Raw genomic sequence first — 24645 nt, 5'->3', positions numbered from 1 at the left:
TTCAACAAAACAAGCCTTAAACAGTTTTACCCCATGGCTGGAGATCAAACATCCCACATTACAGAATCATTATGCGTATATCCGCTACAATAACTGCTCAGGGAAAAGTAAACGATCTGTTACTGCTGCAGGCTCACCACATGTCAATTCTGTCTTCTTTAGTGTGTTCGTTTGACCCCGAATAGCCCGCTTTCTTTAGCCAGCCTTCTTTTCCTGCACACCTTTTCCCCTTGCTCGCCTATTCTCCACCTTCCTCTGACTCCTTCGTTCTTTCAGTGCAGCCTGAATATAGGTCAGCTTTCTCTAAAATCCTCCACCTGCTAAAAGTTTGATAAGTGCACTCCAGGTGGCAGTGGGATGAATATTAAATTTGTAATTGGGGCTTCAAAGTATCAACCATTGGAATATTCTGATGGTTAAATAGAACCAGCCATCATTCAGGGGTTTTTCACTGGCATTTTGTGTGGTTCTCTAATATGATCTACAAAAGCAGGTATGAGGGGAATTTGCTCTTATGTTATGAAAGGCAAGCTTTTGTGCATTGAAAGCAGTATAATGACTGTGAATAGATGTTGATTTGTGATGATGGGAGCAATAAAATAATTTTTCAAGATTGTGTCACAACACTGAGGAAAATCACAAAACAAAATCCAGACAAAAGCTCAGAGGGGAACATTTCTTCAGAAACAAGCCTTACACTGGTGATTTTTACAAGCAGTAAAGTGATACATTTTAGTGTGTGTCACATGTTTTTGTCTTCAGGGCAACTAGATATGATTCTCAATAAAATGGTATAAGAGAATGTGGATGCATCTGTATTGGGCGGGACCGAAGGATGAAGACCGAGGAGATAGTCGGCTCATATTTCTACCGTTTCATTTCATTTTAACCACCAGGGGCGCTGTGGCTTGGTTGGTAGAGTGAGTCGTCTCTCAATTGTAAGGTTCGGTTCGACTCAATATCTGTCCACATGTCGAAATGTCCTTGGAACATAACACTGAACCTCAAAATGCTCCCAATGGAAGGACCTCGCATGGCAGCCACCTCTATTTGTGTGTGAATGGGTGAATGTGATTAACAATGTAAAGCGCTTTGGGGACTGCACAGGCGGTTGAAAAGAGCTATATAAGTGAAATCCATTTACCATTATTCAACCAGAAACATCAGTGTCAGTCTAAACCAATCACTTTATCAAATAATTTATCTTAATGTTTACTCAATGACGATAATATGTCTGTAATGCTCGCTTCTAACATGTTGATACATGTAAAACTGGACAGTGTAATCAATAGATTGTCTGTTTTCTACAACGGAGCATTACTTGAACTGGGATTCAAGTAATGGGAGCTACAGATGAATATTGCCTGAACCTACGTCACACCCGAGACGTTTGCTGCTCTGCTCCTTGTTCAAGAGAAGCACATCTCTGCTGGCCTGTTGAGCCAGAAGCTGTTAAAAAAAACAACACCGTTTTTAAATAAGGCTTCATAATAGCAAATAAAACCATGTAACATGCTCACCTCACAGTGAGTATCCACTGGTGTGAGTCTCAGTTTGGGGGGTTATTCCTGTGTGGAGTCACTATGATTTTCATTCCCTGCAACTGTTAATTTATTACCCTCATAAAGTCTAAAGACTATTAGGAGAATCAATGTGTGAATGTGAACGACTGTCTGTCTCTCTGAGTTTGCCATGTGAAGGAGTGACCTGTCCAGGAAGTGCTCTGTTTGTATCTCTTGTCAGTCAGGATTGCCTCCAGCACCCAATGACCCTACCCTGGATAAAGTGATATAGAAAACTGATCGATGAATAGAAGGGCTTATTTGGTACAAAGTGATATCAGAGCCTTCACCAGATTCTGCAAAAAAAAAATAAAAGATCCACAGCGCAACGGGGACAAGGGATTTTTGGCTGTTGAGCTGATGGATGCTTGTTTACACCATAATTGAAAGAGTAAAGGAGGAAATGTATTTTTGTGTAATGGTGTTTATAGACCTGCATATCTCTGTTGTCTTCCAGAGTCTTGTATTATACAATTTGTATTATGCTGTCTGTCAAATCCTATTAAAGCTGTACAAGTTTTTGGTGGTTGGACACTTCTGAGAAACAGCCCGTTGTTGGTGGTTTATGGTCTCATGAAAACGGTTTTCCTCATGCTCCAGTAACAGGAAACCATTTCTGCTAGTGTCAGTTTAACCGCTGCCAGTAATCATTTCATCTCTATTGGATTTGGTAGGTGGCAGGAAATTTATCACAAATCCCAGCTAAAAATAATCCAAAGTGTCTGTTTGTGTGGCTGTCACTGAAACGCAAACCACCAATTCATCTGTCCATCCATCCATCCATCTTCCATATCTGCCAAGCCAGGATTTGAGGGGCTGGATCCGATCCCGATCCCAGGCAGGGTACCCCCCTCCGTCACGGGGCAAACACAGAGAGAGACAGACAGTCATGCTCACACCCTGCAGACTATTTAGAGATTTCTGTCAAGTTTAACATCCTTCTCTTTGGGTTGTGGGAGGAAGTTTGAAATGTCCAGACACGAGTCGCTTCATTCAAATGTCCATTTACTACTAATCAAGGTTTTCTTTAAACAATTTATAATTTTTTTAATTCAACAAAATGGCTTTTGCTTTTGCTGTTTGAAAAAAAAATGTCCTTAATAGCATTTTCCATTTAAAGAATAGATCCACTTTCTCCAACTATTGCCTGTAGTTGATTCTGGACATTTCGCTCTGGCTCTTCATATTTCCACAATTAAAGAGCCTCCCCTCCCAGCCTCACTCTAACAGCTGGCCATTAATCAGTCCTTGCGCTCGATTTCTCTCCCGCCACAGGTTATGATTTTCACATTACTCCACACTCCTTTGCTGCCATCCGACGGGAAAATGACCCCAACCTTCACCCCGCCCCTCCACCGCCACACACACCTCGAAATGACTCTGAAAGTGAGACATTCGCTGTTTTGTAGAAAGCCAACCTGCACACAGGCTTGGTGTGAAAGCGAGGTGTTACAGTACGCGTTGGCGCGTGCGCTGGAACATGTGTGAGTATTGGACCCTAAGTTAACTGCAATGGCGACTCCCTCCCTCCCTCCCTCCCTCCACCCATCTCACAGCCATTATCCTTTTCTAATTACACTTTCCTTCTGAAACAGTGGATCAGAGGGCACCATTGACTGCTTTTAATCCGTCACCAAATTTTAATTAACACAGACGTGACCCCCGTCTCCGATACATCCCGGAGAACGTCGGGATCACAATAACTCATAAATCACAGCCAGAGATTTCATTCCCCTCGCTTTCCTCCGCTGATGAATTTTCTGATGGGGGCTGGTGCTTGTTAATGTCAGGAAAAATATGAGAAAGAGGAGGTGAGAGAGACGGAGGGAAAGTGTGTGAAGACGGCAGGAAGATGAACAGAACGGCTAAATTGTGAGAAATAGTGTGTCTTTATTTGTATGTAAGAGAGATGGAGTTGGAGAGCAAGAGAGAAATGGCAGCAGCTCTGGTACGCTGTCAACCTTTGAGAGATTTGTTACCGGGGAGAGGATTATGGAGGCTGTGAAATGGGGTTGTGTTAATATGCCGGGTGTTGAGGAACGCGACGTGGGCCAGCCAGCCTCACCGGCTCCAGAAATCAAAAGGCTGAACAAGTCGACAGTGACGTTCAGAAGAATCTGTTCAAGCATATATGTGTGGACCTGTGTAATATTCTTTCATCAGTGATTTTAAAGCACATTCTGATCACATTAATTACTTTTCATTTGTTGGAATTAATGTGATTGCTGTCCTTATATCACAAACTATCATAAATAGTGATGTCCGTGTGTGTGTGTGTGGGTGGAGGTATGGTGGAGGTGGGCAGGGTGCCGGGGTTTGTTATTACTAAATCGCTCATCCATGCAACTAATTAAGATGCATAGCATCCCCCTATGAACGTCAGTGTCGCTAATTATCAAACAATGTAGTGCTCACCAGATATGAGAACTGGCAGCCTCTGTAGTCATGTTACCAACCTATTACTGCTACAATTACCAAGTGCCTGTCATTCTCCTTGTTAGTCATCTGGCTTCATTTTTTCTTAAATAACATCTTCGTCTTTTTCCCCTCTCTCTCTCTCTCTCTCTCTCTCTCCCTCCTTCTTGCCCTCTCTCCTTTCCTCTCTCCAGGCTATGGCTTTGTGGATTTTGACAGCCCAGCTGCAGCACAGAAGGCCGTTTCGTCTCTCAAAGCCACCGGGGTGCAGGCCCAAATGGCCAAGGTAAGGAGGGTTTTTAACTAAGTCATCGTCTCCACTGCACCGTGCATTAATATCGGCGCTTCGCTGTGCATTCAGCTCCCTCTGGAGATTGAGCATTATACATTTAACACACCTAATAGTTCTCACTACAAACAGGTTTTGACCATAAACACATTTTTATAGTAAGTAATTTTCCACTGTGCCTCTCTATTAAATGACAAGCTTGCTCAGTCTAATATGTGAAGACTCTTGAATGTGGGCTGTTAACTGCATTTGAGCACCGTTATACGACGAGTTGGGAGGTGACTGCGGCAGTGTGTCGGTCTGTTTTATCTTTGTGACGCTCTGTGGACGGTCTCGTAAGGCTTGTTCAAATGTGGGTCCCCAGTTTCAAGTCGTGATCTGGGCTTCTTGTTGCGTCTATGAGGGAGCGCATGTGGGTTCCATGACAGGAGCGCTCCCTGGTCGAGTTTGACGAGCCGATGTGCTGCAGCCCTTATTCCACTACTAAAGTGAAAGCAGATGAGATGAGCTGTTCAGGAGAACAAAGGGGGCCTGAGTGAGTTGTTCAGTGAAGTTGCGTTGATGGACAGTGACACTCATGAAGAGCCGTAGCGGAGAAGAAACCACATGGTGTCTGCTAATAATCTAATTCATCATCAAAACACAGAGTTTTGTGTCTCATCTTGGTATTGCGTCAAGAGATTGTTACCAGTTTTCAAAACAATCTTAGTTGCATTGTTTCCTCTTATAACTGACAATCACTCACATTTAATGGGCGATAATTAACCAGGGAATTTTTGTTTTTCATTATCGAACTGTTAAATTATTAAATCTTAAGATGAATGATTGAAATAAGTTTCATCTGATTTGGTTTAATTGGTCTTTAGTAGCATTTGTGACTGTCCCTTTTGTTAACCAGAGCATGAATATATACCATAGCCACAAAATAAACTGTATATAGTAGCTGATCTGATCATTTAGTATCTAAACTTTTTTTCACTTATGGTGAGATTTAATCATGTGAAGATAGCCACCGGCCCCTGAAAACACAATTTTAACAAATAAAAAAATTGTATATTAATATATGATGATGTCTCTTCAGTTTATTGTATTGCGTTCTAGTCATCGGTGAACATTATAGGTTATGTTTTATTTTCATAACAGAATATAATGAGAGGCAGAGAACAAGGGTTTTTACTGTGCACACATTACATAATTTGTCATATTTTTGACAGTGGGTGTGGGCCATTAAAGTCTGACCTTGCGCTACGATTGGCACCGGCGTCGAACTCTGGACACTGGTGCAGTTTTGTTTGTGATTAGTGATGATGAAATCCTCAATTTTCAGCTCTGTTGTGTTAAACCTTGAGATGGTCGTTCCTCCTTGCTGTCCCCACACACACTGTTTTCTAAAAAGTCCTCCTTTGCAAACAGACTGACAGTTTCAGCCCCCCCACTGGGGGGTTGATGTGCTTTCTGTGACCTACAGCAAACAAATAGCAGCAGCTTCATCTTATCAGGGTGTATCATATCAGTAGTAATTACCTTAAGAGGCTGATAAAGAAATTAATTTGTCTTCTCATGCATTCAGATTTATTAATTACAAACACCTTCTCAGCTACTGAAATGTGAGTGTATTTGTTACTTTTAAAGTAGAACAGCTGCAAATGTTATCGCTCTATCTTTCCAACTCTCGAAGCATTTAAAAAATGTTATCTCTCCATCCAGTAACACTGTCACTTGAACTGTAAAGTCTTAATTACTTGAATAAATAAATTCACTCACTATAAAACATGTTCTCTCTGACAAGGTATAAGGCTTTAAGTAACAATATTGTTACATCCACAGTGATTATGCTGCTTTTACCCCGTTATCCTATCTTTATAAAGCAGCTTTACTGGATGCATGTTGATGATAAAAAGTCAACGAGGGAATCAACATGATCTGAGTCTCAGAGTGGTTGAGATCTCCGATAATGAATCACTGAAATACATACATAGTCGGCGTGTATATTAACTACAGAATTAAAAATGCACATTTCAAACATACTTTTTCTTTGCAATGAAGCAATTCATTTTGTTTTAACAAAGAGACTGAATTTGCAAGTTCTAATGATAGATTCTTCCGTATTTGACTGTGTGACCAAATAAAATGCGCTTCCAGTTTAGGAAAATCGTTGATATTGTTTTCTGTGTGCCAACCCTCAGGGTCAGGCTCCCAATGATCACGCTGTCCTTTTCTCATTTTTATCTTCTAAATTTTTCATGTCCCTGCTGACTGCACAGAGACTCACCATAGGCTAAAAGCACAGCAGGCCCCCTCTCCCCGGACGTCTTTGACAGACATGCCCGCATCACTAAGCCCGGCTTTTCTTGTACCAGTCAAAGATTTGGTGGTAGCAGAATATCTAAACAGGTGGAGAAAATGTCAATAGCATTGAAGCAATAAATATGGTGATGACTATAAGGGTGCACCATGAGTGATTTTCACAGATGAGATGGCACGCATTTGATCTGATCCAAAAAATCACGCCCCCTCCCTCCCCCTCTGAAGCCAAAGGAGGTCTGATGAGATGGAGAAATGCTATGGCAGAAGTGAAGATGACAGAATTGATGATAACGATGAAGGCGGCAATTATTTTGATCAAATGGGATGAGATCTGACAGGAGGAGATGATATTCTGTGTGGTGCTCAGGTGTGCCATTTCTCAAATGCGCCATTTGGCCGTTTCCTCTCCCCACTAGTGTCCTTCTTCCAATATTTATAAGAGGGCAGGCTCTCGGAATACAGATAAAAAAGCCCCGCTCTTTGTCCATCTCATTTTAAGACCACAGTTTGCATTGCAACCTTTTTCCTCTGTCAATACTTTCATGAGTGGGGTCTTGTGTCCCAAAACAATAGAGCTGACCTTTTTAAGAATTTTGTGTGTGTGTGTGTGTGTGTGTGTGTGTGTGTGTGTGTGTGTGTGTGTGTGTGTGTGTGTGTGTGTTTGTGTGTGTGTGTGTGTGTGTGTGTGTGTGTGTGTGTGTGTGTGTGTGTGTGTGTGTGTGTGTGTGTGTGTGTGTGTGTGTGTGTGTGTGTGTGTGTGTGTGTGTGTGTGTGTGTGTGTGTGTGCGCGCGCACACACAGACACAAAATAATTTTCTATTAGCATTTCTGTATATTAGTTTATTTTTGAATGCTCCCTTGTTCTGTTCACACAAATGGAAAGGCCAGCATTCTGTGCTGCGGCTCTCTGCTTTTATTACACTTGTGAGAGACATTAAGGAGTAGTTTGCTTTTATAGACTATTCGTGCATCTCTCTAATGTCTCTTTACCAGGTATCACAACCATCACTCTACCAGCTCCTCCTCCTCCTCAAGCCTCCACCCCCTCTCTTCCTTCTCCCTGACCCTTTTTTATTCTGCTTAATGCAATTTTTTTTCATCATTTATTCCTCAGCACACATTTATGAAGACATTTATATTCATATGCACCATGTGTTGCCCCGCCAAACACCCAATAAGCGCAATTTATTCCCATCAATAATTAACAGCATGTTGTCTCTGTGTCTGCGTACCTGCCAAGGTGTCTCTGACACCCCCGCGTCCTGTCAGAGCGGAGTGGTATTCCCCCGGCGGGGCTGAATGAAAACGCAGGTGAGGATTGAGGAAGGTGTAAATCACAGAGACGACTCCTAACGCCACAAACAACCTCCACAGTAAGAGTGATCAGCCTCTTCCTCGCACTCCCTCCGCTCCATTTTGTCACATATATATCTCTCTCCACAACAAAGTAATAAACGAATAGCAAATCAGAGCCAGAGGCTTTGAGCTCATTAAATAAAACTGTCACGGTAATCAAGTTGCACCTTTTTTTTTTTTTTCTTCCTCAACGCCATTATAGCGCTTTTATTGAGGTGGCGTATTTTAAACACAGCTGCAAAGAAAAGGCAAGAAACCGAGAAGAAAAAGCAAAGCGTCACTTGGTTTCCTCCATTTCCACCAATGTAACAGCTTGCCGTCTCTCTCCTCTTACTCCCCTTGGAATTTGAAATACCAAAGCAGCAGAGATGAAACATTGCCTTCCTTTTGTCTTGCCCTCCCCTGGGGTTGGTGACAGCGAGAGGGAGGAGAGGAGCCATAATTAAGACACCTAAAGGACACTTCCCCCCTGCACCTCCCTTCCTGTCACTCACCTCTACACAAGTCACAGATAAGAACACTTAACATAGGTGTGTGTGCGTGTGCGTGTGTGCGTGTGTGCGTGTGTGCGTGTGTGTGTGTGTGTGTGCGCGCGTGCGCGGGTGCCTGCGTGCCTGCGTGCGTGCACACACACTTTTTAAAATACACTTTTGGTTAGTCGTGCTTTTCTTTATGCACTTGCCTGGCCGTGTATATGTAGATAAACAGATTTCGATTTTTGCCTGCCTTGACATTGTATAAATGATTTTTCACCTTGATGCAAAGAGAAGTGTGTGAAGATTGTTACCGCTCTCATGAACAAGAGCCAGGAGATGATTAGCCCGGCTTAACATAAACAGGCAAACAACTCGGCTCTATCTGAGGTCCATAAATACCTTTACAAATTAAGCTCAAGTAAATAAGCGGGAGACGTTGTGTTTATTAGAAGCTGTGAAGTGTTTTTTTTATTTTTTTATTTTTTATTTTAGAAACTGCCAGGTTAGTCATTTCTATCTCTTGCGTCTTTGGTCTTGTCACAGCTTCAGTAAAGACAACAGTGGTATTGATCTCCACGTCTGCCTCTTAACGCACAAAATAAGCAAATCACCAACCAAAGTGTGACTTAGTTAAAGTTGGTTGTAGATGGCACAGATGTTTTCTATTTGTTTATGTATTCTTTTAGTTGAGTCTGCTACGTCTTTTTTATCCTCACCAATCTCTGCAAAAGCAACATCAAATTAAGAAAGTATAAAATGTTGGAAAAGGAAGTACATAAGATCCCTGTTGGGTTTTTACATACTGTAGCAATGTGTAAGCAACACTTTAATAAGTATTAGTTACATGATGAATGTCCTGAATGGCATTTAACATGATTTCAATGTTGTAATTTTATTTGACAATTTAATGCTAGAATGATTAGTTTGAAGTTTAATAGCAGACAAGATAATTCCACAATTACGCACACATAGAACAGCCAAACTCCACAAAGACAGCAAAGGCCAACCTGGACTCAAACCAGAGAACCTCTCGTTAAGAGGCAAGTACTAACCACTCCAGCGCTGTGCAGTCGGTGACGGAACATGGTGGCCATAAAAAGTATTTCAACTTAAAGTTTGAAACTGCATTTTTTTTGTATTCAGTCACTGTTTAAATTAACTTTAAAATTTTTGAAGAATCTGGTCTCTTTAATTGACAGCTGCAACAGCTGACATCTACAATCCAAGCTAATAATGACCAAAATGGTAATCAATGTTGGATCAGGGAACTATTTATTCCTGCCTTCTGCACACGCGTGTGCTTGAAATGGACTACAAGCATGTATTTGCCTCCCCGCACTACATGGACTCTATTCTCTGTGCCACTTTGCTCAGATAGCTTTCCAAAGCGGGAGAACTGACGCGTCGAGCAGACAGAATGATAACAGGTAAACGCAGCGTCTAGCTCCGCAGATGCAAACCTGTCAACCAGCCGCTCGCCTCACTCTCCGCAGGCTGCCATTTTCCCCTTGAGCCAATCAGACTGAATTATGGGAAGGGCGCCCTCGATTGTGGTGTCTGTGTCGGAGAGGTAATTCCGCCTGACAGCTGCTTGCTTTCAGACAACAGCCAGTCTTTATGGAAATCATCCCTCCCTATTCTCGCCGCAGTCGGCTTCTGCTGATAACAGCCCGCACCAAAACAAAGCTGTCCTTTTGGTACTTTTATTTTTATTTTTTTCATTTTTTCTCTCAGTTTTGGACAGCTAAGAATTAGCAAAACAACTCAAACACCATATGGAGTTCAAAAATGTGCGCTCTACTTCTCTGTAGTAGTGACTAGTCCAAACTTTGGATTCGACCAGAAAATCCTGTGATACTTATAAAGATGCCTGGAGATTTGTGGTTACCCTTCAAACGGTTGGAAAGGTTCAATTTTCTTGACATATTGGATAAAAGTATTTCCCAGTATTAATAAATGAGGGTAAAAGTTTGAGGGGGACCTATTATCCTCATTTACAAGGATTTTCTGTTCATAGTGTTGGGTCGCTTCTCATGATTCACAGTTAATAAAACATGTTTTTTTCCACTTTATACGGGCCCTGTGTGCAGCTCCTTAGTTCACCCTCTGAGTAAAACAAGCTGCTTTAACTCTGTTCTTTCTTTGAAAGCCATTTTCTTTTGATTGGCCAGCACCTGGGAAGCATTTCTTTCAACAGTGCTGGGTCTGCCAACGGGCAGCATCCAGCACTTGTAGTTTTACAATATATATGTGACTTAAAACGTGTACAGGCATGATATTTCCCCCCTCTAAAATTAGGATGTTTCTACTGCTGTTGCTTCAAAATATTTTATAACGAACTGTCCTTCAGGTTGCTGGATGTCGCACTGAGCGGCGGCTGTATTTCCACAGATCCGCTGGTTTAAGGGCGGCAGCAGAGCCTGTGGTGCAGAGCTCCTCTATCAGTCCTCTTGTTTGAATAGCCAGTATTTATAGGGTTCACAGAAGCTACAGGCAGACAGGAAGGCGCTGCTTGCCCTTCATTTCACATTACAGTGGGGAAATTATGCTAAAAGCGTCATTAAAGTGCCTCCATGAAGTGAATCCCAAATGTTTATGATAACGTAGTACGCCCACACTGGCCCGTCAACCAGTAGTCACCGGCAAATGCCTCAGATAGTTTAACGGTGTGAAGCGAACCAGAGTGTTCACTCCTCCTGCTCTCGCTCGCTCTCTCTCTCTCTCTCTCTCTCTCTCTCTCTCTCTCTCTCTCTCTCTCTCTCTCTCTCTCTCTCTCATTCTTTCCTTCTCTCATGTATTCTCGCGTCCGCTTCCTTTCTCTTGCTCTGTCTCCTCTGCTTGTCTTTTCCTTTCTCTCTCTCTTGGGGAAGATTTCCTGTCAATATCACATTTATATTCATGTGAAAAGCACGTATCCCCCTCTGGGTGGTCTGCAGTCAGTCAGCAGTCTTCTTATTATCCTTTAAAGGTGACTCCTCTGACGTCTTAGCTCCGCTGACACCCCGGACCCCGCGGTTTGTCTCAACACAGGGTGACCTCCCGGCGATAATCAAAGGGACGGCTGACAGTGCCGTTACAGTTGGTTGCTGACAGCAGCTTGGCCAGTAGAGACCCCCCCACCCCCCCGGACACACGGGTTAAAACTGGAGAAAATGTAGGGGGAGTTCAGTGTATTGTGTATACAGAAGGATAATTGGACAGACTTTTGGGGATACAGGTGCTCACTCAGCAGCATCGCTCACCTCCCGGTTCCACGTGCCCCACCTTGAATGTAATGCCATTTCCCCTCTGACTTCCACTTCAGTGTTTATTCACAAAGCATATGGTGTCAGTGTGGTGATCAGCACTTTCCCTCTGAAGCTGCCATCAACTGGGGCGTCCTGATAATTATAGCCTCTCACAGCAGCTTATTTTCTCCCATATATTTCTTTTTTCACCCTCCCATCTAAAGCCAGCATGTTAGGATCTGATTGAGGCTTGTCAGCATCAAGGCGACGTAAGTACTTTCTTAGAGAGATGTGTAGCTTAAGCAGGCACCTGTTGCTTTAATACTCTTCACCAAGGTGACAGGAAGACTTTCAGACACTTTTTAACCCAATTAATGCTGTTTTTAGCACAAATAACCCCGTGTCTCTTCTCCTCTCCACTTTATATGCATACAATGAAGCAACTCAGCATCATTTTATGTCTCCCCCCACTTTAACGGAAATTCAAATCCTTGTTGCAGCAGGGAAGGCATCAATCTTAAAAACGAGTCGAGTCTACACTGCGAGTTGCAATGACTTGCCGTGTCGATCGCTGTAAAAGGGAGCCGCCCAATAGACCATCATCATGATCAAAAGGATTAAGTTTGCTTTATGATGCTGCTGGTTTATAGTAGAGTCTGACAGTTTAAATGAGCTTGTGAACATTTTTTTTTTTTTACAATGTGATTTAAAGTCTTGCTTTATGAACTTAAGTGACAGTGACATGAATAAAGGAAGATTGGTGATTCCCGCAGATATATATCTGCACTGCAGTGGCATGATGTGACTCATTAAAGAGAATATACCGCCACTTTCTAATGTAGCGTTTGGGGCTCGGTGCAACATCCTCTCCTCGCTGTTTGTCCTGCAGAAGTGATAGTTTTGAAGGGCAAAGCCAGTGAGAGTGAGATGGACCATCTGACAAGTACTGGCTCCCAAGCACCTCTGTTGGCTTCCTCTGTCTCTGCCGTCTAATTACGCTTCAATCATCCGCGGGAGCGCTGCGTGCGGTAAATTATTTCACCGAGCAGTGGGGAGACGTGCCGAGCTGCGAGCATGAGAGAAAGTGAGATACAGAGACGCCGAGACTAAGTAGAAATCAGTGAAAGATGGGGAAGAAGGGAAAAAAAAAAAGATTAAAAGATTGCGAGGGGAAAAGAGGAATATAAGTGGATGACTAAAAATGGAAGATATTAAAAAACGAAAGAGCACTTGCTGGTGAGAGTGAGCTCTGCCACCCTTAATGTCACCTTAGACAGCCCATATAGCAGCAGACAGGCCAGCACTAATGAACAAAGTCACAGATTTATCAGACAGAGGGAGGTGAGGGAGAAAATGATACGTGAAGAGACGAAGGGGAGGGGCCTCCGAAGAATGACCAAGTATCTCCTCCTGTTATATTTGACAATTTGAATGGCTCAAACTCACATTTTTGCCTGCAACAATTAGCCATATGCTCACATACTGAAGTATGACTAAAACGTATGCACTCGCCCATCAATCTGGCTTTCACGTGTTCACAAACTAGCTGGCAGTTTGGATTAATGAGAGCATAAATACTGTTAGAAACTCTTTTGAGTTGTGTGTTGCTTTAGTGTAAGTGTTGACTGATACTTGCTTCCCCCCTCTGTGTGCACTCAGACTCAAAGTCGTTCCTGGGATGTTGTACTCACCTCCTTTGCATGTTGAACCACAGCCTCATACATCCAAGAATACCAATCAGACCAAATGGGAGATCCAGACTCTGCGCTCATTGGCTTGTTAGCCTGTAATGTTACTCATGACTTTTGCCACCTGCGGACTTTAAACTGACTCTCTGCTGCATTTTTGCTCCTGTTGCGATGCAGTTAGGATTCATGTGAATAAGTTGAGTTTATTCATTGTGAAGATGGGGCGAAGGCAGACTTGCACCGCAGGAAAAACGCGGCTACAACAACACGCACTCACACTTTCGGATGATTTAAAGCCACGCCTGCCTTGGATAAACATGCAAACCCCACAGAGAAAGGCCCCTAAAGCCAACCTGAGTCTTGGATATTCTCGCTGTGAGGCGAGAGTACTGTGAACATAATATACAGTTTAATTGCATTGAAACAACATTTTGCTCTATCTACCTTTTGGAATTATTTATAGCCACATTTTGGCCTCAACCTCACATAAAGCAATCACAGCGCCATCCATCATTTCCTTCCAGAACTCAGGCGCACTCACACTTTGCTTTATATCCTGTTAGTGAATATGCCACGCTGAAAAGAAAATGACAGCTTGTCTTCAAGTCGGAGGGTGCTGTTTTGACTAATTAACTGTTTGTGTGTGACAAATTAGTTGTCTATTGGAAACGTGAAAAAAGAGAGTCGAAAAAACAGATTCTGTCTGCTCCTGGAAATCATGACATTAACACTACCATGTGCATGAATCAACACCAGGTCACTTTGGAGCCACAGCAGGATATGAAGGCTATTTAACACACACTAACCCGAAATAATAACACCAAAAGTTGTAGGCAGAACTTCAGCTCCTGATAATGTTCTGACAAAACTCCTTTCAGACGGTGTGTGATTGTTGAATCACTCATATATTACACCGCTGACCTAAGACCAGGATTCATTTGGTCAGTTGTGCAATGCAGCAGGAAACATCCTGACCACGTCTGGATCACATGTGCGCAAGGAGGAGGATGACACCACCTCAAAACACTTCCACTCTGTACCGGATGCGAAGCAGATTTCATGATTTATCATGTTTAAGCAGCCTGCAGCTTTTTGAAGTTAATGATTCATATTTGTCTCTCTACCAAATCATGTTAGTGTTTCCTAAACAGACATACAGTGTATTCTACAAAAGAATTGTAGTAATTCCGACTCGATCTTTCAGAAACGAACCTTCTTTTATTGGTTTCTTTGTGAATGTGTGAGCTACTTTGACTTGCTGCTAAAATGGATCTAATTAAAGCAGTTTGGAGTAGTTGTATTTATGTATTTGTGAATACCACCCATTATCTTGCTAAATTGCTCTGAAATAGCCTTGTGCCTAAATTGCAGGCTTGAAAAAGAACATTGATGGCCTGAGTCCTCAGTATGTTCAATGATGCCATACTTGCTTTGAAGCAAACATAAATATGGCTTCTTTTTTTTAATGGCCACAATGTGCAGTTATTTGAATCTCTTTGATGTGGCAACTGTGCCAACCTGCTCGCTGTCTCTGCGAATTGATCCGGCTCAATTAGCGCGGCCCGCAGAGACGGCGTTCAAAGGACTGGGCTTCAACACTCAACACTGACACACATAGACCAGGTGAAGCGCTTTGCATTCATTTACTCGGCTGGCCCTGAGAAGACAACCTGTGAATAGATGCGAAAATTGGAAAATCAATGGTGCAGCTTCAGTGTTGAGGGAAGCTTTTACCAAGAATGTTTGAGGCATTTTGAACCAATAGCAGCATCATTTCCCCACAGTAAGGTAGATCTAAATAGGGTTTGACTACATTTCTATTTCCTAAACATATAATCACGGCCGCATGTACATTTCACCGTGGTTTTGTGTTTGTGCTTCCTGTATTCAAGACGCCACTGCAGGCCCTCTCATCCTCACGCCTCTCTTCTCTGATTCAGCTGACCCACTTCAATTTGTCTTCATCAGTCATACCAATTAACTCAGGGATTAGATTCTTCAATGCCAGCCACCCCAGTCCTTCACATATAGCACCAGCTCTGCATTGTCCATCTTATCCCTTCATGCTTTTGCTCTCCAACCTGAACAATACTGAATATCGGGGAAAAATGTAATCCTTCAAGAACAGAAGGCGTCTGTGGTAAACCTCAATACCACCTTCAGTTGTAAGCACAAAGTTAAATTTTTTATTTGTTTGCTTTTTTTGAGCTCCGTTCCCACTAGTTAAACAAAGCATTGTTTTGTAACTTACAATTATTAAACGTGGTGAAACCTCTAAGCACCAGTTGCCCATTGCAAGGGACTGCAGATGAGGAAAATAAAGCTCTTTCTTACACACAAACCTTTTTTTAAGAAACATCAGAATGTGCTGCGTTCGTTGTTTTGCACGGATTTTGAAAGTGAGTATGAGCGTATGAATCATGAGGGGTTTTACATGATCTTACAGATTTATAGGCTCTACAACATCACTGTGAATACACTACAACATCGGTTGCTACAGTGATTTCCGATGATATGAAATAATTGTATGCTCTGTGTATTTATCTACCATGCAAAGACTGTGCAAGTTTTCATGAAAAAAAAAATAACCTTTGAGTGTTGAATTGGTGCCTGAACTAAAGGAAACAAAGATGAAAAAGTTTGAGATTATGCAAATCCATCAGTACTTACTAAATGTCCCCCAGTGAATATATTAAAACACAGGCTTTAAATTCATCTTTAATTTACCAGAAAATGTAATTTGATTAATGTTTTACGCCTACTGCAGCTCCACTAATCCGTATGCTAACTTTAAGCTCCTGCCTACATCCACTCACACACTTACACATCATGCTTAGTCACCCTACATATTCACTGGTGGTTTGGCCTCATGCAAAATAGTTAATTATTGCCCGTATAAGTAATAATTTTCACTTCATTTGGTCAGCTGTAACTGTGCTTCTCTTGCTTATAGACGAAAGGAAAAACAGCCTCCTTGTATATTTGTTTCCCAGATATATTAAGTTGATCAACACACTTTTGTTTTACTGTTAGATGCCTTTTGATTCCCCTAATTGTGAATTGTTGCATCTGTTGAGCACTCGCAGACAACCTGCTTGTTTCTCTTCAGCCGTCAGCCACAACTTCCTTTATCTCTTGCTTCCTCCGCCCCCTTCTCCCTCTCCATTTAATGAATTCTATGGACATGTCATGTGAAATTACACTGACTGTTTCCATTTCCAGTGGCTTCAATCATATGTGAGAGGTCAGGAGTATGGAGGGAGCTGCGAGTCCAGGCAGAGCAGACAAGGGCTGGAGTTGATGAACCAGCTCTTTGACACCAGCACAGTGGCTCATTCTGCCTAATGAGCAGGAGGAAGGCCATCGTAACACGTCCCTTTTCATCTTTCTTATCTCACTTCCTCTGCTCCCACGACTCTTTGTATGTGGACATGGCGACCGGAGGTGATAATATAGACAATGGAGTTTGCCATCAACATGAAGCACATTTATTGTTGGGTTTTTTTCTTCTCCTCAAATTTTATTCACTGATATTTGTCACTCTACTCAAAAGTAATGGATGGTTGAAAACTCAAGGTCAGCATCGTTCATCAAAGCTCGGAGGGCCCTTGCCCTTATGACCTCGGGCCCGGTGAGCACGCACATAGTTTAGATGCGCGCACGCACACACACGTACACACACGCATGCACACACACACACGCTGCAAATGTTACTCTGCAGGGGAAGAGCTTGCAGGGGGGTAGAGAGGAGGAGCCGGTACCTGAAGGGTTTTCTCAAGGGTGCGTATGGATTTAGAGATGGTCAGCAGTTTGGAGGGAGAACTTGGGAGGAGAGGGGTATATGTGTTGCACGTGGTTGTCTCAGCCCCCCTCTGAGGTGATTTCAGATCATTGCATCTCCTTTTACATCAAAAACAGCACATCAGCACATTGTTAGTCCCACTGCATTACGTTTTTTTTGGTTTGTTTTTCGTTCATCTTGTGAAATGTGTGTGTGTTTTTTTTTTGTTTTTTTAAGAACTTATGTTACTAAAGTTTTCACTGTTGCCATTGAGTTCTGATTGAAATGTCCGTGTTTAAAAAGCATCTACCATGCAAATACTCCTTTTCCGGACTTTATTTAACATCTTATTTAGCATTCACTGGTGTCACTTTTTTTATTAGTCTTTGCACAAGTGTCAATATTTAGTCTGCATGCATTGCGACGTCTGTTGTGCGACTGCATGCTGACTTGTTGTGTTGTCGCCCTCTCGTTGCCTCTCCTCTTATCTCCATTTGTCTTTGTTATGTCTGTCACTGTTTTCTGGTTCTCTCCGCTCCGCCCTTAAAAGGAGCGGTTCTGTCTCCTTCACTTACTGTAGGCGTGTTGCCCGGCCTGAGTGCCGGTTTGTTGTGCTTTGCTTGTGACACGTTGTTTTTTTTGTTTTTTTTTCTCTCTTATCTCTGTATAATTCGTGCCTTCTTGGTGTTGCTGCCGTGTTGTGTGTGAGGGGTATCTTGCTGCCATCACCGATATTATCTTCGCATTATCTCAGCACTGCTGTCCTGGTGTTATCGTATGGCACAATCGAGGTGGTGACCTTTCTCTTTGATAGCATCTTAAAATTCTCGCTGAGATCTTAGCAGCTCCTTTGAAGTTCTTCAATCTGTTCTAGACAGTTAATATGATTTTTAAGCAGTTTTTTGAGTGCTTAATGTCAAAATATTAGATTTGAATTTGTTTTGCACATATTTTCTTTTTTTTTTTTTTTACTTCTGAAAAGCTTTATAGGGTTCTCCTGGAAGTGTACATTTCCACGTGCGTCAAACATGTGTAGCTCACAGGAATATCTTTGTTTCTGTCAGCTACTGTGATTCGTGCGCTGCCATCGTTTGCGTTCGCCTGTGTATACGCGGCTGCGAGTCTGTGTTCTTACATTTGACTCAGAGCACGAGGATGATTCACAGCAGATGGCTGCCGTCTACCCAAGAAGTATGACAGCTGAAGAAAGTTAAAACTGAGAATGGTAGACAAGCTGGAATCGGGAGGAAAACCAGGGATGTGATTACCATCAAACCATCCGCTCAGTAGAGGGAGCATCCATGCGCATACCGCTCGCTGCTTGGTATGTGACATAGATAGAAAATGTCTCCTGGGCTAATTTGCAGAGTGCTACACACTCTTCATAGATTCATTTTGAAGTTAGCAGTCAAACAGAATCAACTCTTTTTGCCTCAATCTAGCAAATATAAGACTGGAGACTCACATAAATATGTACCCGAGGCTATTTGCACATCAGTTGATCTGCTAATGCCTCCTTTCCCTCCCTGTTGCCCTCGTGTGTGCAGGATCTTTTGAGAGTGAAGTTTACATCTTCCTCTGATGTCTGATACATTTTTTTTTTTTTTTAAATCAGTTTTCTCATCAGAAAACTAGTTGGCCTCCTCAGCCTCTGCTAACCCTCATGAGAACAAATCAGAGCTTTGTGCAACGCATGTTTTCAAAGCTATGTTACAGTCAGCACCAATGCAACTGCGAGCATACGGCATGGAGTCAGCATTCCCGTTGTAGCCAGGTACGTACACCTCATATCTGTCAAAAAGGGGAAAACTCAGCCCGACAAGTTATCTGGAAGGAGGCACTGCTGTGGCCTGTAATGATCAATCAATAAAAGGTCTCTTTGTCAGATGAAGGTAATGTATAAGGATGATTTCATTCATTATATCTGTCTATCAGGACTCGCTGCCCCTTGATTTGATCCAAGTGTGCTCAGAACAGGGACAGAACAAGACATTGAACCAATTTACAAAAACATAGGTAGGTGTCTTGACTTCGAGGAATCAGATTAACACGTATAGATTTCTCCTGATACTGTGATGTCTTCATGCTGTATCCCCACTAATCTGAATCATTGTAAATCAGTGCATGCATATTTAAAATAGTAGATAACAGAAGCCAGATGTGAGAGAAAGACCAAATACAACAAATGTAATGAGGAGCTGCAGAAAAGGCCAATTGTGGAGTTCAGGATGTTAACTGAAATAAAAACCATCAACACAGTTTTCAAAGCTTCACTGTGATCAACAAGACAAGATGTTTCAGCTTTACGTTACTACGTACTCTGAGAGAGTAAAAACAGCCATCATATTTGTGAAATGCATGTAAATCAGTGAGATCAAGTTATTACAATTATCTAGTTATTCCCAGTTCAGCACATGTAAGCAGGCAAACATGCTGAGAATAAAGATTTTCAAAGGTTTATCATTATCTAAATTCAAATTCAAAGACTCAGAAAATGCTCACTTAGAAATGTAACATTTGTCATGTTTCATCTAAGTTAGATAGATGTCCAATGTTATATGGTTTGTACGACTGTTCTTCATATAAGGAATATTTCCAGTCCCTCTACATTTCCATGAACGCTTTCTGCCTTGTGGGTTGTTTCACCAAAACTGCTTTCTTTTTTTGTTTCATCGTTATTTTCCTATCCAGTTGCTGTAGGGACAATTTTGCACCTCTGCCCTGAGTTGTACGTAAAAACGTGTTGCTACCAGGGTTTGTACCTGTATATTCCACCCACTATTAATTGTTGCAGCAATTCACAGATGCTGGGTGTTTGTAAAGTACGGATGAAGATGTAAATTACCCGCTGCCATCTGAAATAGTGTTAACCCCAGTGTGTTCTGTCAATATTACACACAATAACTCATAAATAATGGATCAGTGAGCTAAAGTTTGTCTTTTGTCATTATTATTTAACTGCGTAATGTATTGTTTCTTCAGGGAGGCCAATAAAGAACAAAAACATGGTTTATATGCCAGTTAATAGCAAAGCTGTAATTCTCCTGGTCTATTTTGATTTTATTTACCTTCTTTTATAGTACAAATGTAATAAGAAGCAGCCTTTTAGCCATCAAAGTGATGTTCTTAATCTAATTATAAAAATTAATTCCAGATACTGAATATTCATAATGAGTGCCTACTATCTACTAAAACAGAGGTTCTTTAGTGCCGTGCTGTCACAAGAGAGTTTAATGTTTTGGTTTAATGGTTTGAAAGGTTGCGTCTGACTTACAGTAGGACAACATGTTTTCCCTTAATAAATCAGCTTTGTGATCCCCATGGAAACGGTCACACCCAGCTTCAAAAGCTGACAGCCAGACTTCCTTGTTGCCTCAAGCGAGAGGGCAATGGGGAGGAGGAGGAAGAGGAGGAGGGGGGGACAAGGAAGATGGGATCTGAAGAACCAGAGGGAAGTAGAGATGTGACTCCAATCAAATTATTGGCCAATCAAGTCATAACGTGAGTAATTCAAGGCTTACATCGACGGCCCTAATCTCATTGCCTGTGCATTAGTGGCTCAAAGGCGGGCTCTTAGTGAGCACGCTCAGTGGGGGGTCTTGGAGGAGAAGGTGCTTTGATGGGAGACAAGAGAGATGTGCTTTTGGTGGAGTGTGTGTTTGTGGCTGCAAGACGGGAGGAGGCAGGCAAGCTGTTGGTTTGTCAAAACGCTGTGTGCTTCTCCACCTTTTAGCAGAATACTGTAAAACAGAGAGAAAGCCAAGTTAAGGGTAATGTGAGGTTTACATCGCCTCTCTGTTGCCATCTGCTTCAGTGCCATTGTCCAATGGCAACATCTTTCATTTGCCCAATTACAGAGGAGGATTATGATGTGTTTGTTTCCTGCCCATGGGCTCCCTGGCCACATTTGACTCATGTTTTAGGTAGAAAAGTATCATCTCTCCCCTAATGAGCCCTGTCAGCGGAGCCTAGTTAAAGTTATTCTGCCATTTCTGCTTGTAATTGCATTTTTCAACACCTATAGTGTGTGTACAGAATATAATAACATTGCACATATATCTGAAGCCACAACTCCATGTCAGCTACCATTTGGGACTGTCTGGACCGTATTAGTACATCAGCTGATGTAGCTGGTGGGGTGAAAGTGTCTCTCCAGTAGAGCTTACACCTGGAAAAAACATGACAAATGGGCCCCGGCGTTGAACGGAAGAGCTCCAACAAAGGACCAAACCCTCAGACAGAGCAGGGTTTCCGCCATCTGACACGGGTGTTGAGTGCTAATAGTGCTCAGTCTCAGCATCACGGGGCCTCAGTGAGAGGGAGTCAGAAAAAAAAACTGCCTGGCATGTTTCCGGGCTCAGTTGCATGTGGAGGGTTCCTGCATTAGTGACCCACACAACCCCCCACCCCTTGCCTCCGTATAGCGTGGACGCATACACGCACATATACACTGCAACCTCCTCCTGTGTTTGGCGATCTGCATTGTCGAAACAGCTGCCAAGGGAACAGCTTGTCGGAGAGAGGGAGAGAGGGAGCGAGAGAGAGGGAAGGTAATCAGTTTTTGGAAATATACTGCCTCTCCTACCCCTGCCAAGAGTTAGTTTGTGTTGTGGCTTTTTTCTGAGCCAGTGTAGCCCTGGCACCGTGGCTCCAGCCACCCATCCCTCTCCCTCCCTCTCTCTCTCTCTCTGGTTAATTCAACAATGGGGGGTTTAGGTCATAAACTGACAAAAACAACAGCCAAACAGAATGTGGCTCTGAAGTGTGTGTGTTTCTATGGGCATGTGCTCTGGGAGTGCTGTTTTTTTTTTTTTTTTTTTTTGCTCCTGACTTCAGCCATATGCTTATTTGTGGGTGACAGTCAGGCGTCCGTATAAAAGGCTTATTGTTGTGATACCACAGCAAGTATCCATAAGTGAGCAATCACCCTTTTTTTTAGAGTGCTGGCGATCTGCCTTCTCACAATATTGTGGCATGTGTCCCCGTTCTCCCACACACTTATTCTCAGGAACAAATGTGATTCCATCACAACTGACTGACTAAAGCCATTGTACCAATACGGCACCAGTTGAACAAATGTAACAGGCTTATGCATGGTGGATCTAGTTTGACACGCGCCACGTGCTGTAGACTGAGGATGAATAAACAGGGGTCGTCCTTCCCCTTTTCTAATAAAGCTTGTCAACTCAAGAGAAAGTGACAGGCTCAACAGTGTTTCTGGTTAACACAACAACCTATGAATAACCTCATCTAGTAAAACATATGGCCCTTCCATCAAGCATGATACAAACAAGGCAGCCCATGTGAATTAGGGTGTCAATCAAAAAGGCACCACTTTAATGTGGCTTTGGATATCAGCTTCTATATCGTCTGAGGCATTGGATACCGAACAATAATATTTCTGGATTTGTCAAAACGATTAAAAAACTGTGTGAATTGGTTTTGTTGGATTCATTTTTTACAACCTGTTTTTGTTCCCAGAGAGTCAAATCTGTGTGCTGTGCACATAGGCCTATCGTGTATCGCCTATAAAGAAAAAGCAATGCGGCTGCTACACATGTATATCCCTATTGGGATGTTTTCCCAGACTTTCGACTGAAAGTCAGCTAAACATATTTGACTGAATAATCTGAGAACCAGTGCTCACCGGCGCAGCATCAATTAAGACGGAGTGAAGGGTCGATTAGTCTCCAAAAGGAAGGGGAGAGCTAAATGAACTCGGTGCCTTTCTCCGGCTGCATGTACAAGCCTGTGTCGTTGCAGGCACAGTGGCGAGTGAGCTGTTTACATGCGAGTGAGGATGTATACAAGTGTCTCCTGTCACACTTTTAATCACTCTGGAAGCTTTGGAGACGCTGCACAGCGGCATGGGAATGGCTTTCACTGTTGCTGTTCAGGGAGGGAGAAAGAGGAAGGAAGAGAGGAAGAGACATGATTCTGTTGCTCCTCTGGCTTCTTTTCACCCTGTTACCTCTTCCTCTCCTCCCCCCTCCTTTTACTTTCTACAAAGGTATGTTTAATCCATAAAAGTATAATTGCTATCACAGCTGCAGCTCCATCGCCGGCCTGCCTCAGTATTGCACTGGCTGTCTCACAAGGAGATCAGGTTCTGGTAATGGCTAGGAAGTAGGCTTTACTATCACACTTTCCCTTTTAACACGTCTCTTATTTTCATTGTCTTTCCGTTTCCAGTAATTCTGTCTTATTTTATGACATGTAGAGCTCTCCAGCAACATACACAGGAATTACATTACAGCTTGTATTGGTGAATTGCTGAAGTTTTCAGAATGTAATCAAATTACAAAAAACATATCCATTTGTGCATTTCCAAAGTATCTAAAAAAACAAAAGCACATCAGTGCCTTCCTACTAGAAAGATCCACTGTTTGAAGACTGGTACAGAAATAATTAGATTTGTGGCTTCAGTGATTTGAGAAGGTTTAGAAATTATTTCACACATTTTACCAAACGTCTTAGAGAAAATTTGCACTCTAACACGAGATCAGTCCCTCTCTAATTAAAATAAATCGCCACACTTGTTTCATGCGTCGCTTCTTGTTACCAAACTCCACCTTGTCTTCAGATAATGCAGCTGGAACATTTATCCAGATGTCTGTGGGACCTGTCAGTAACCTTTTAGGCTGCAATTTGTTAATTGCAGGAAAGAAATTCAAATGTTGTTCAACAGTGTTACTTTTTACATCTAAACTTTCTGGAAAACCATATAACTGGTATTAATGGAGAAGAAAATTCTATTTTCTAAAACAAAGGTTAAAAAAAACCCAAATAGATTTAAACAGCTGTTGGTTTTTAAATGACAGCAAAGGGACACAGTGGCACGTTCCTGAACTTACCAGATGTTTCCTGGGTCCAAACAGCCTTTAAAGACCTTGTTAGCAGCTGAGAGTAATGCTGGGAGCTGAATATTAGACCCCTAATACAAGACCACCCCACTTTTTCAAACCTTTATGCTGGAAAAATATTGAGTCTAAACTCAATACTGTATTATAAGCTTGTTTTAATATAACAAAATGGGCAAAACGATCTAGATGAAACTTTAATGCTCTTTGGAGATTACTACAAAACACCTTAGCTGTTACTGTGAAATGGACTCTGCTTTTTAAAAGCACATTATCAGTTAAAATTGTTGAAATGGTTTTGCACTTTTGTTTCTATTAGCATTTGAAGCAAAATTACCATAACATGTTTTAATGAACCCAGTGCTAATAAATAAGTTTTCAACATTGTTAATCTCAAGGTATCAATTCCAGAGGTCACAATGCGAGAACTGATGGGGTATGTATGTGGTTTTATGTGTGAATAATTTGTGAAAAACTTCACAGTTGAAACCAAACTGCTGCATCAAGATGTAAAGCAGCTTTTGGATTGACTTGCAAGAATGTTTGCTGCTTTTTTTCAAGCTTCCTTTTAGTGGTGCTTTTTAAACAGATTCAGTAAAATTGGTCCCCGGCTTGCATTTACTACTGCAGTTAATTTAAAATTTGTTTAATGGGGTTGAGGTCGCGGCTGCAGGCAAATGAGCC

At 42.2% G+C, this 24645-nt stretch overlaps 1 protein-coding gene across 7 annotated transcripts in view; it reads left to right on the top strand.

Moving 5' to 3' along the window:
* The window catches only part of LOC308122773 (RNA-binding motif, single-stranded-interacting protein 3), a 291407-nt gene that overhangs the window by 158952 nt on the left and 107810 nt on the right, over positions 1–24645 (top strand). For all 7 annotated transcript variants that reach the window (XM_080484833.1, XM_080484834.1, XM_080484835.1 and 4 more), the window contains one exon: positions 4172–4263. In XM_080484833.1, the coding sequence (XP_080340959.1) occupies positions 4172–4263 (92 nt within the window). The remainder of the gene's footprint in view (positions 1–4171; positions 4264–24645) is intronic.

This window comes from Lipophrys pholis, assembly GCF_963383615.2.
Source record: "Lipophrys pholis genome assembly, chromosome: 17".
In the NCBI taxonomy this organism is placed as follows: Eukaryota; Metazoa; Chordata; class Actinopteri; order Blenniiformes; family Blenniidae; genus Lipophrys; species Lipophrys pholis.
The sequence above is the reverse complement of the archived record's forward strand: the minus strand, read 5'-3'. Positions and strand labels throughout refer to the sequence as shown.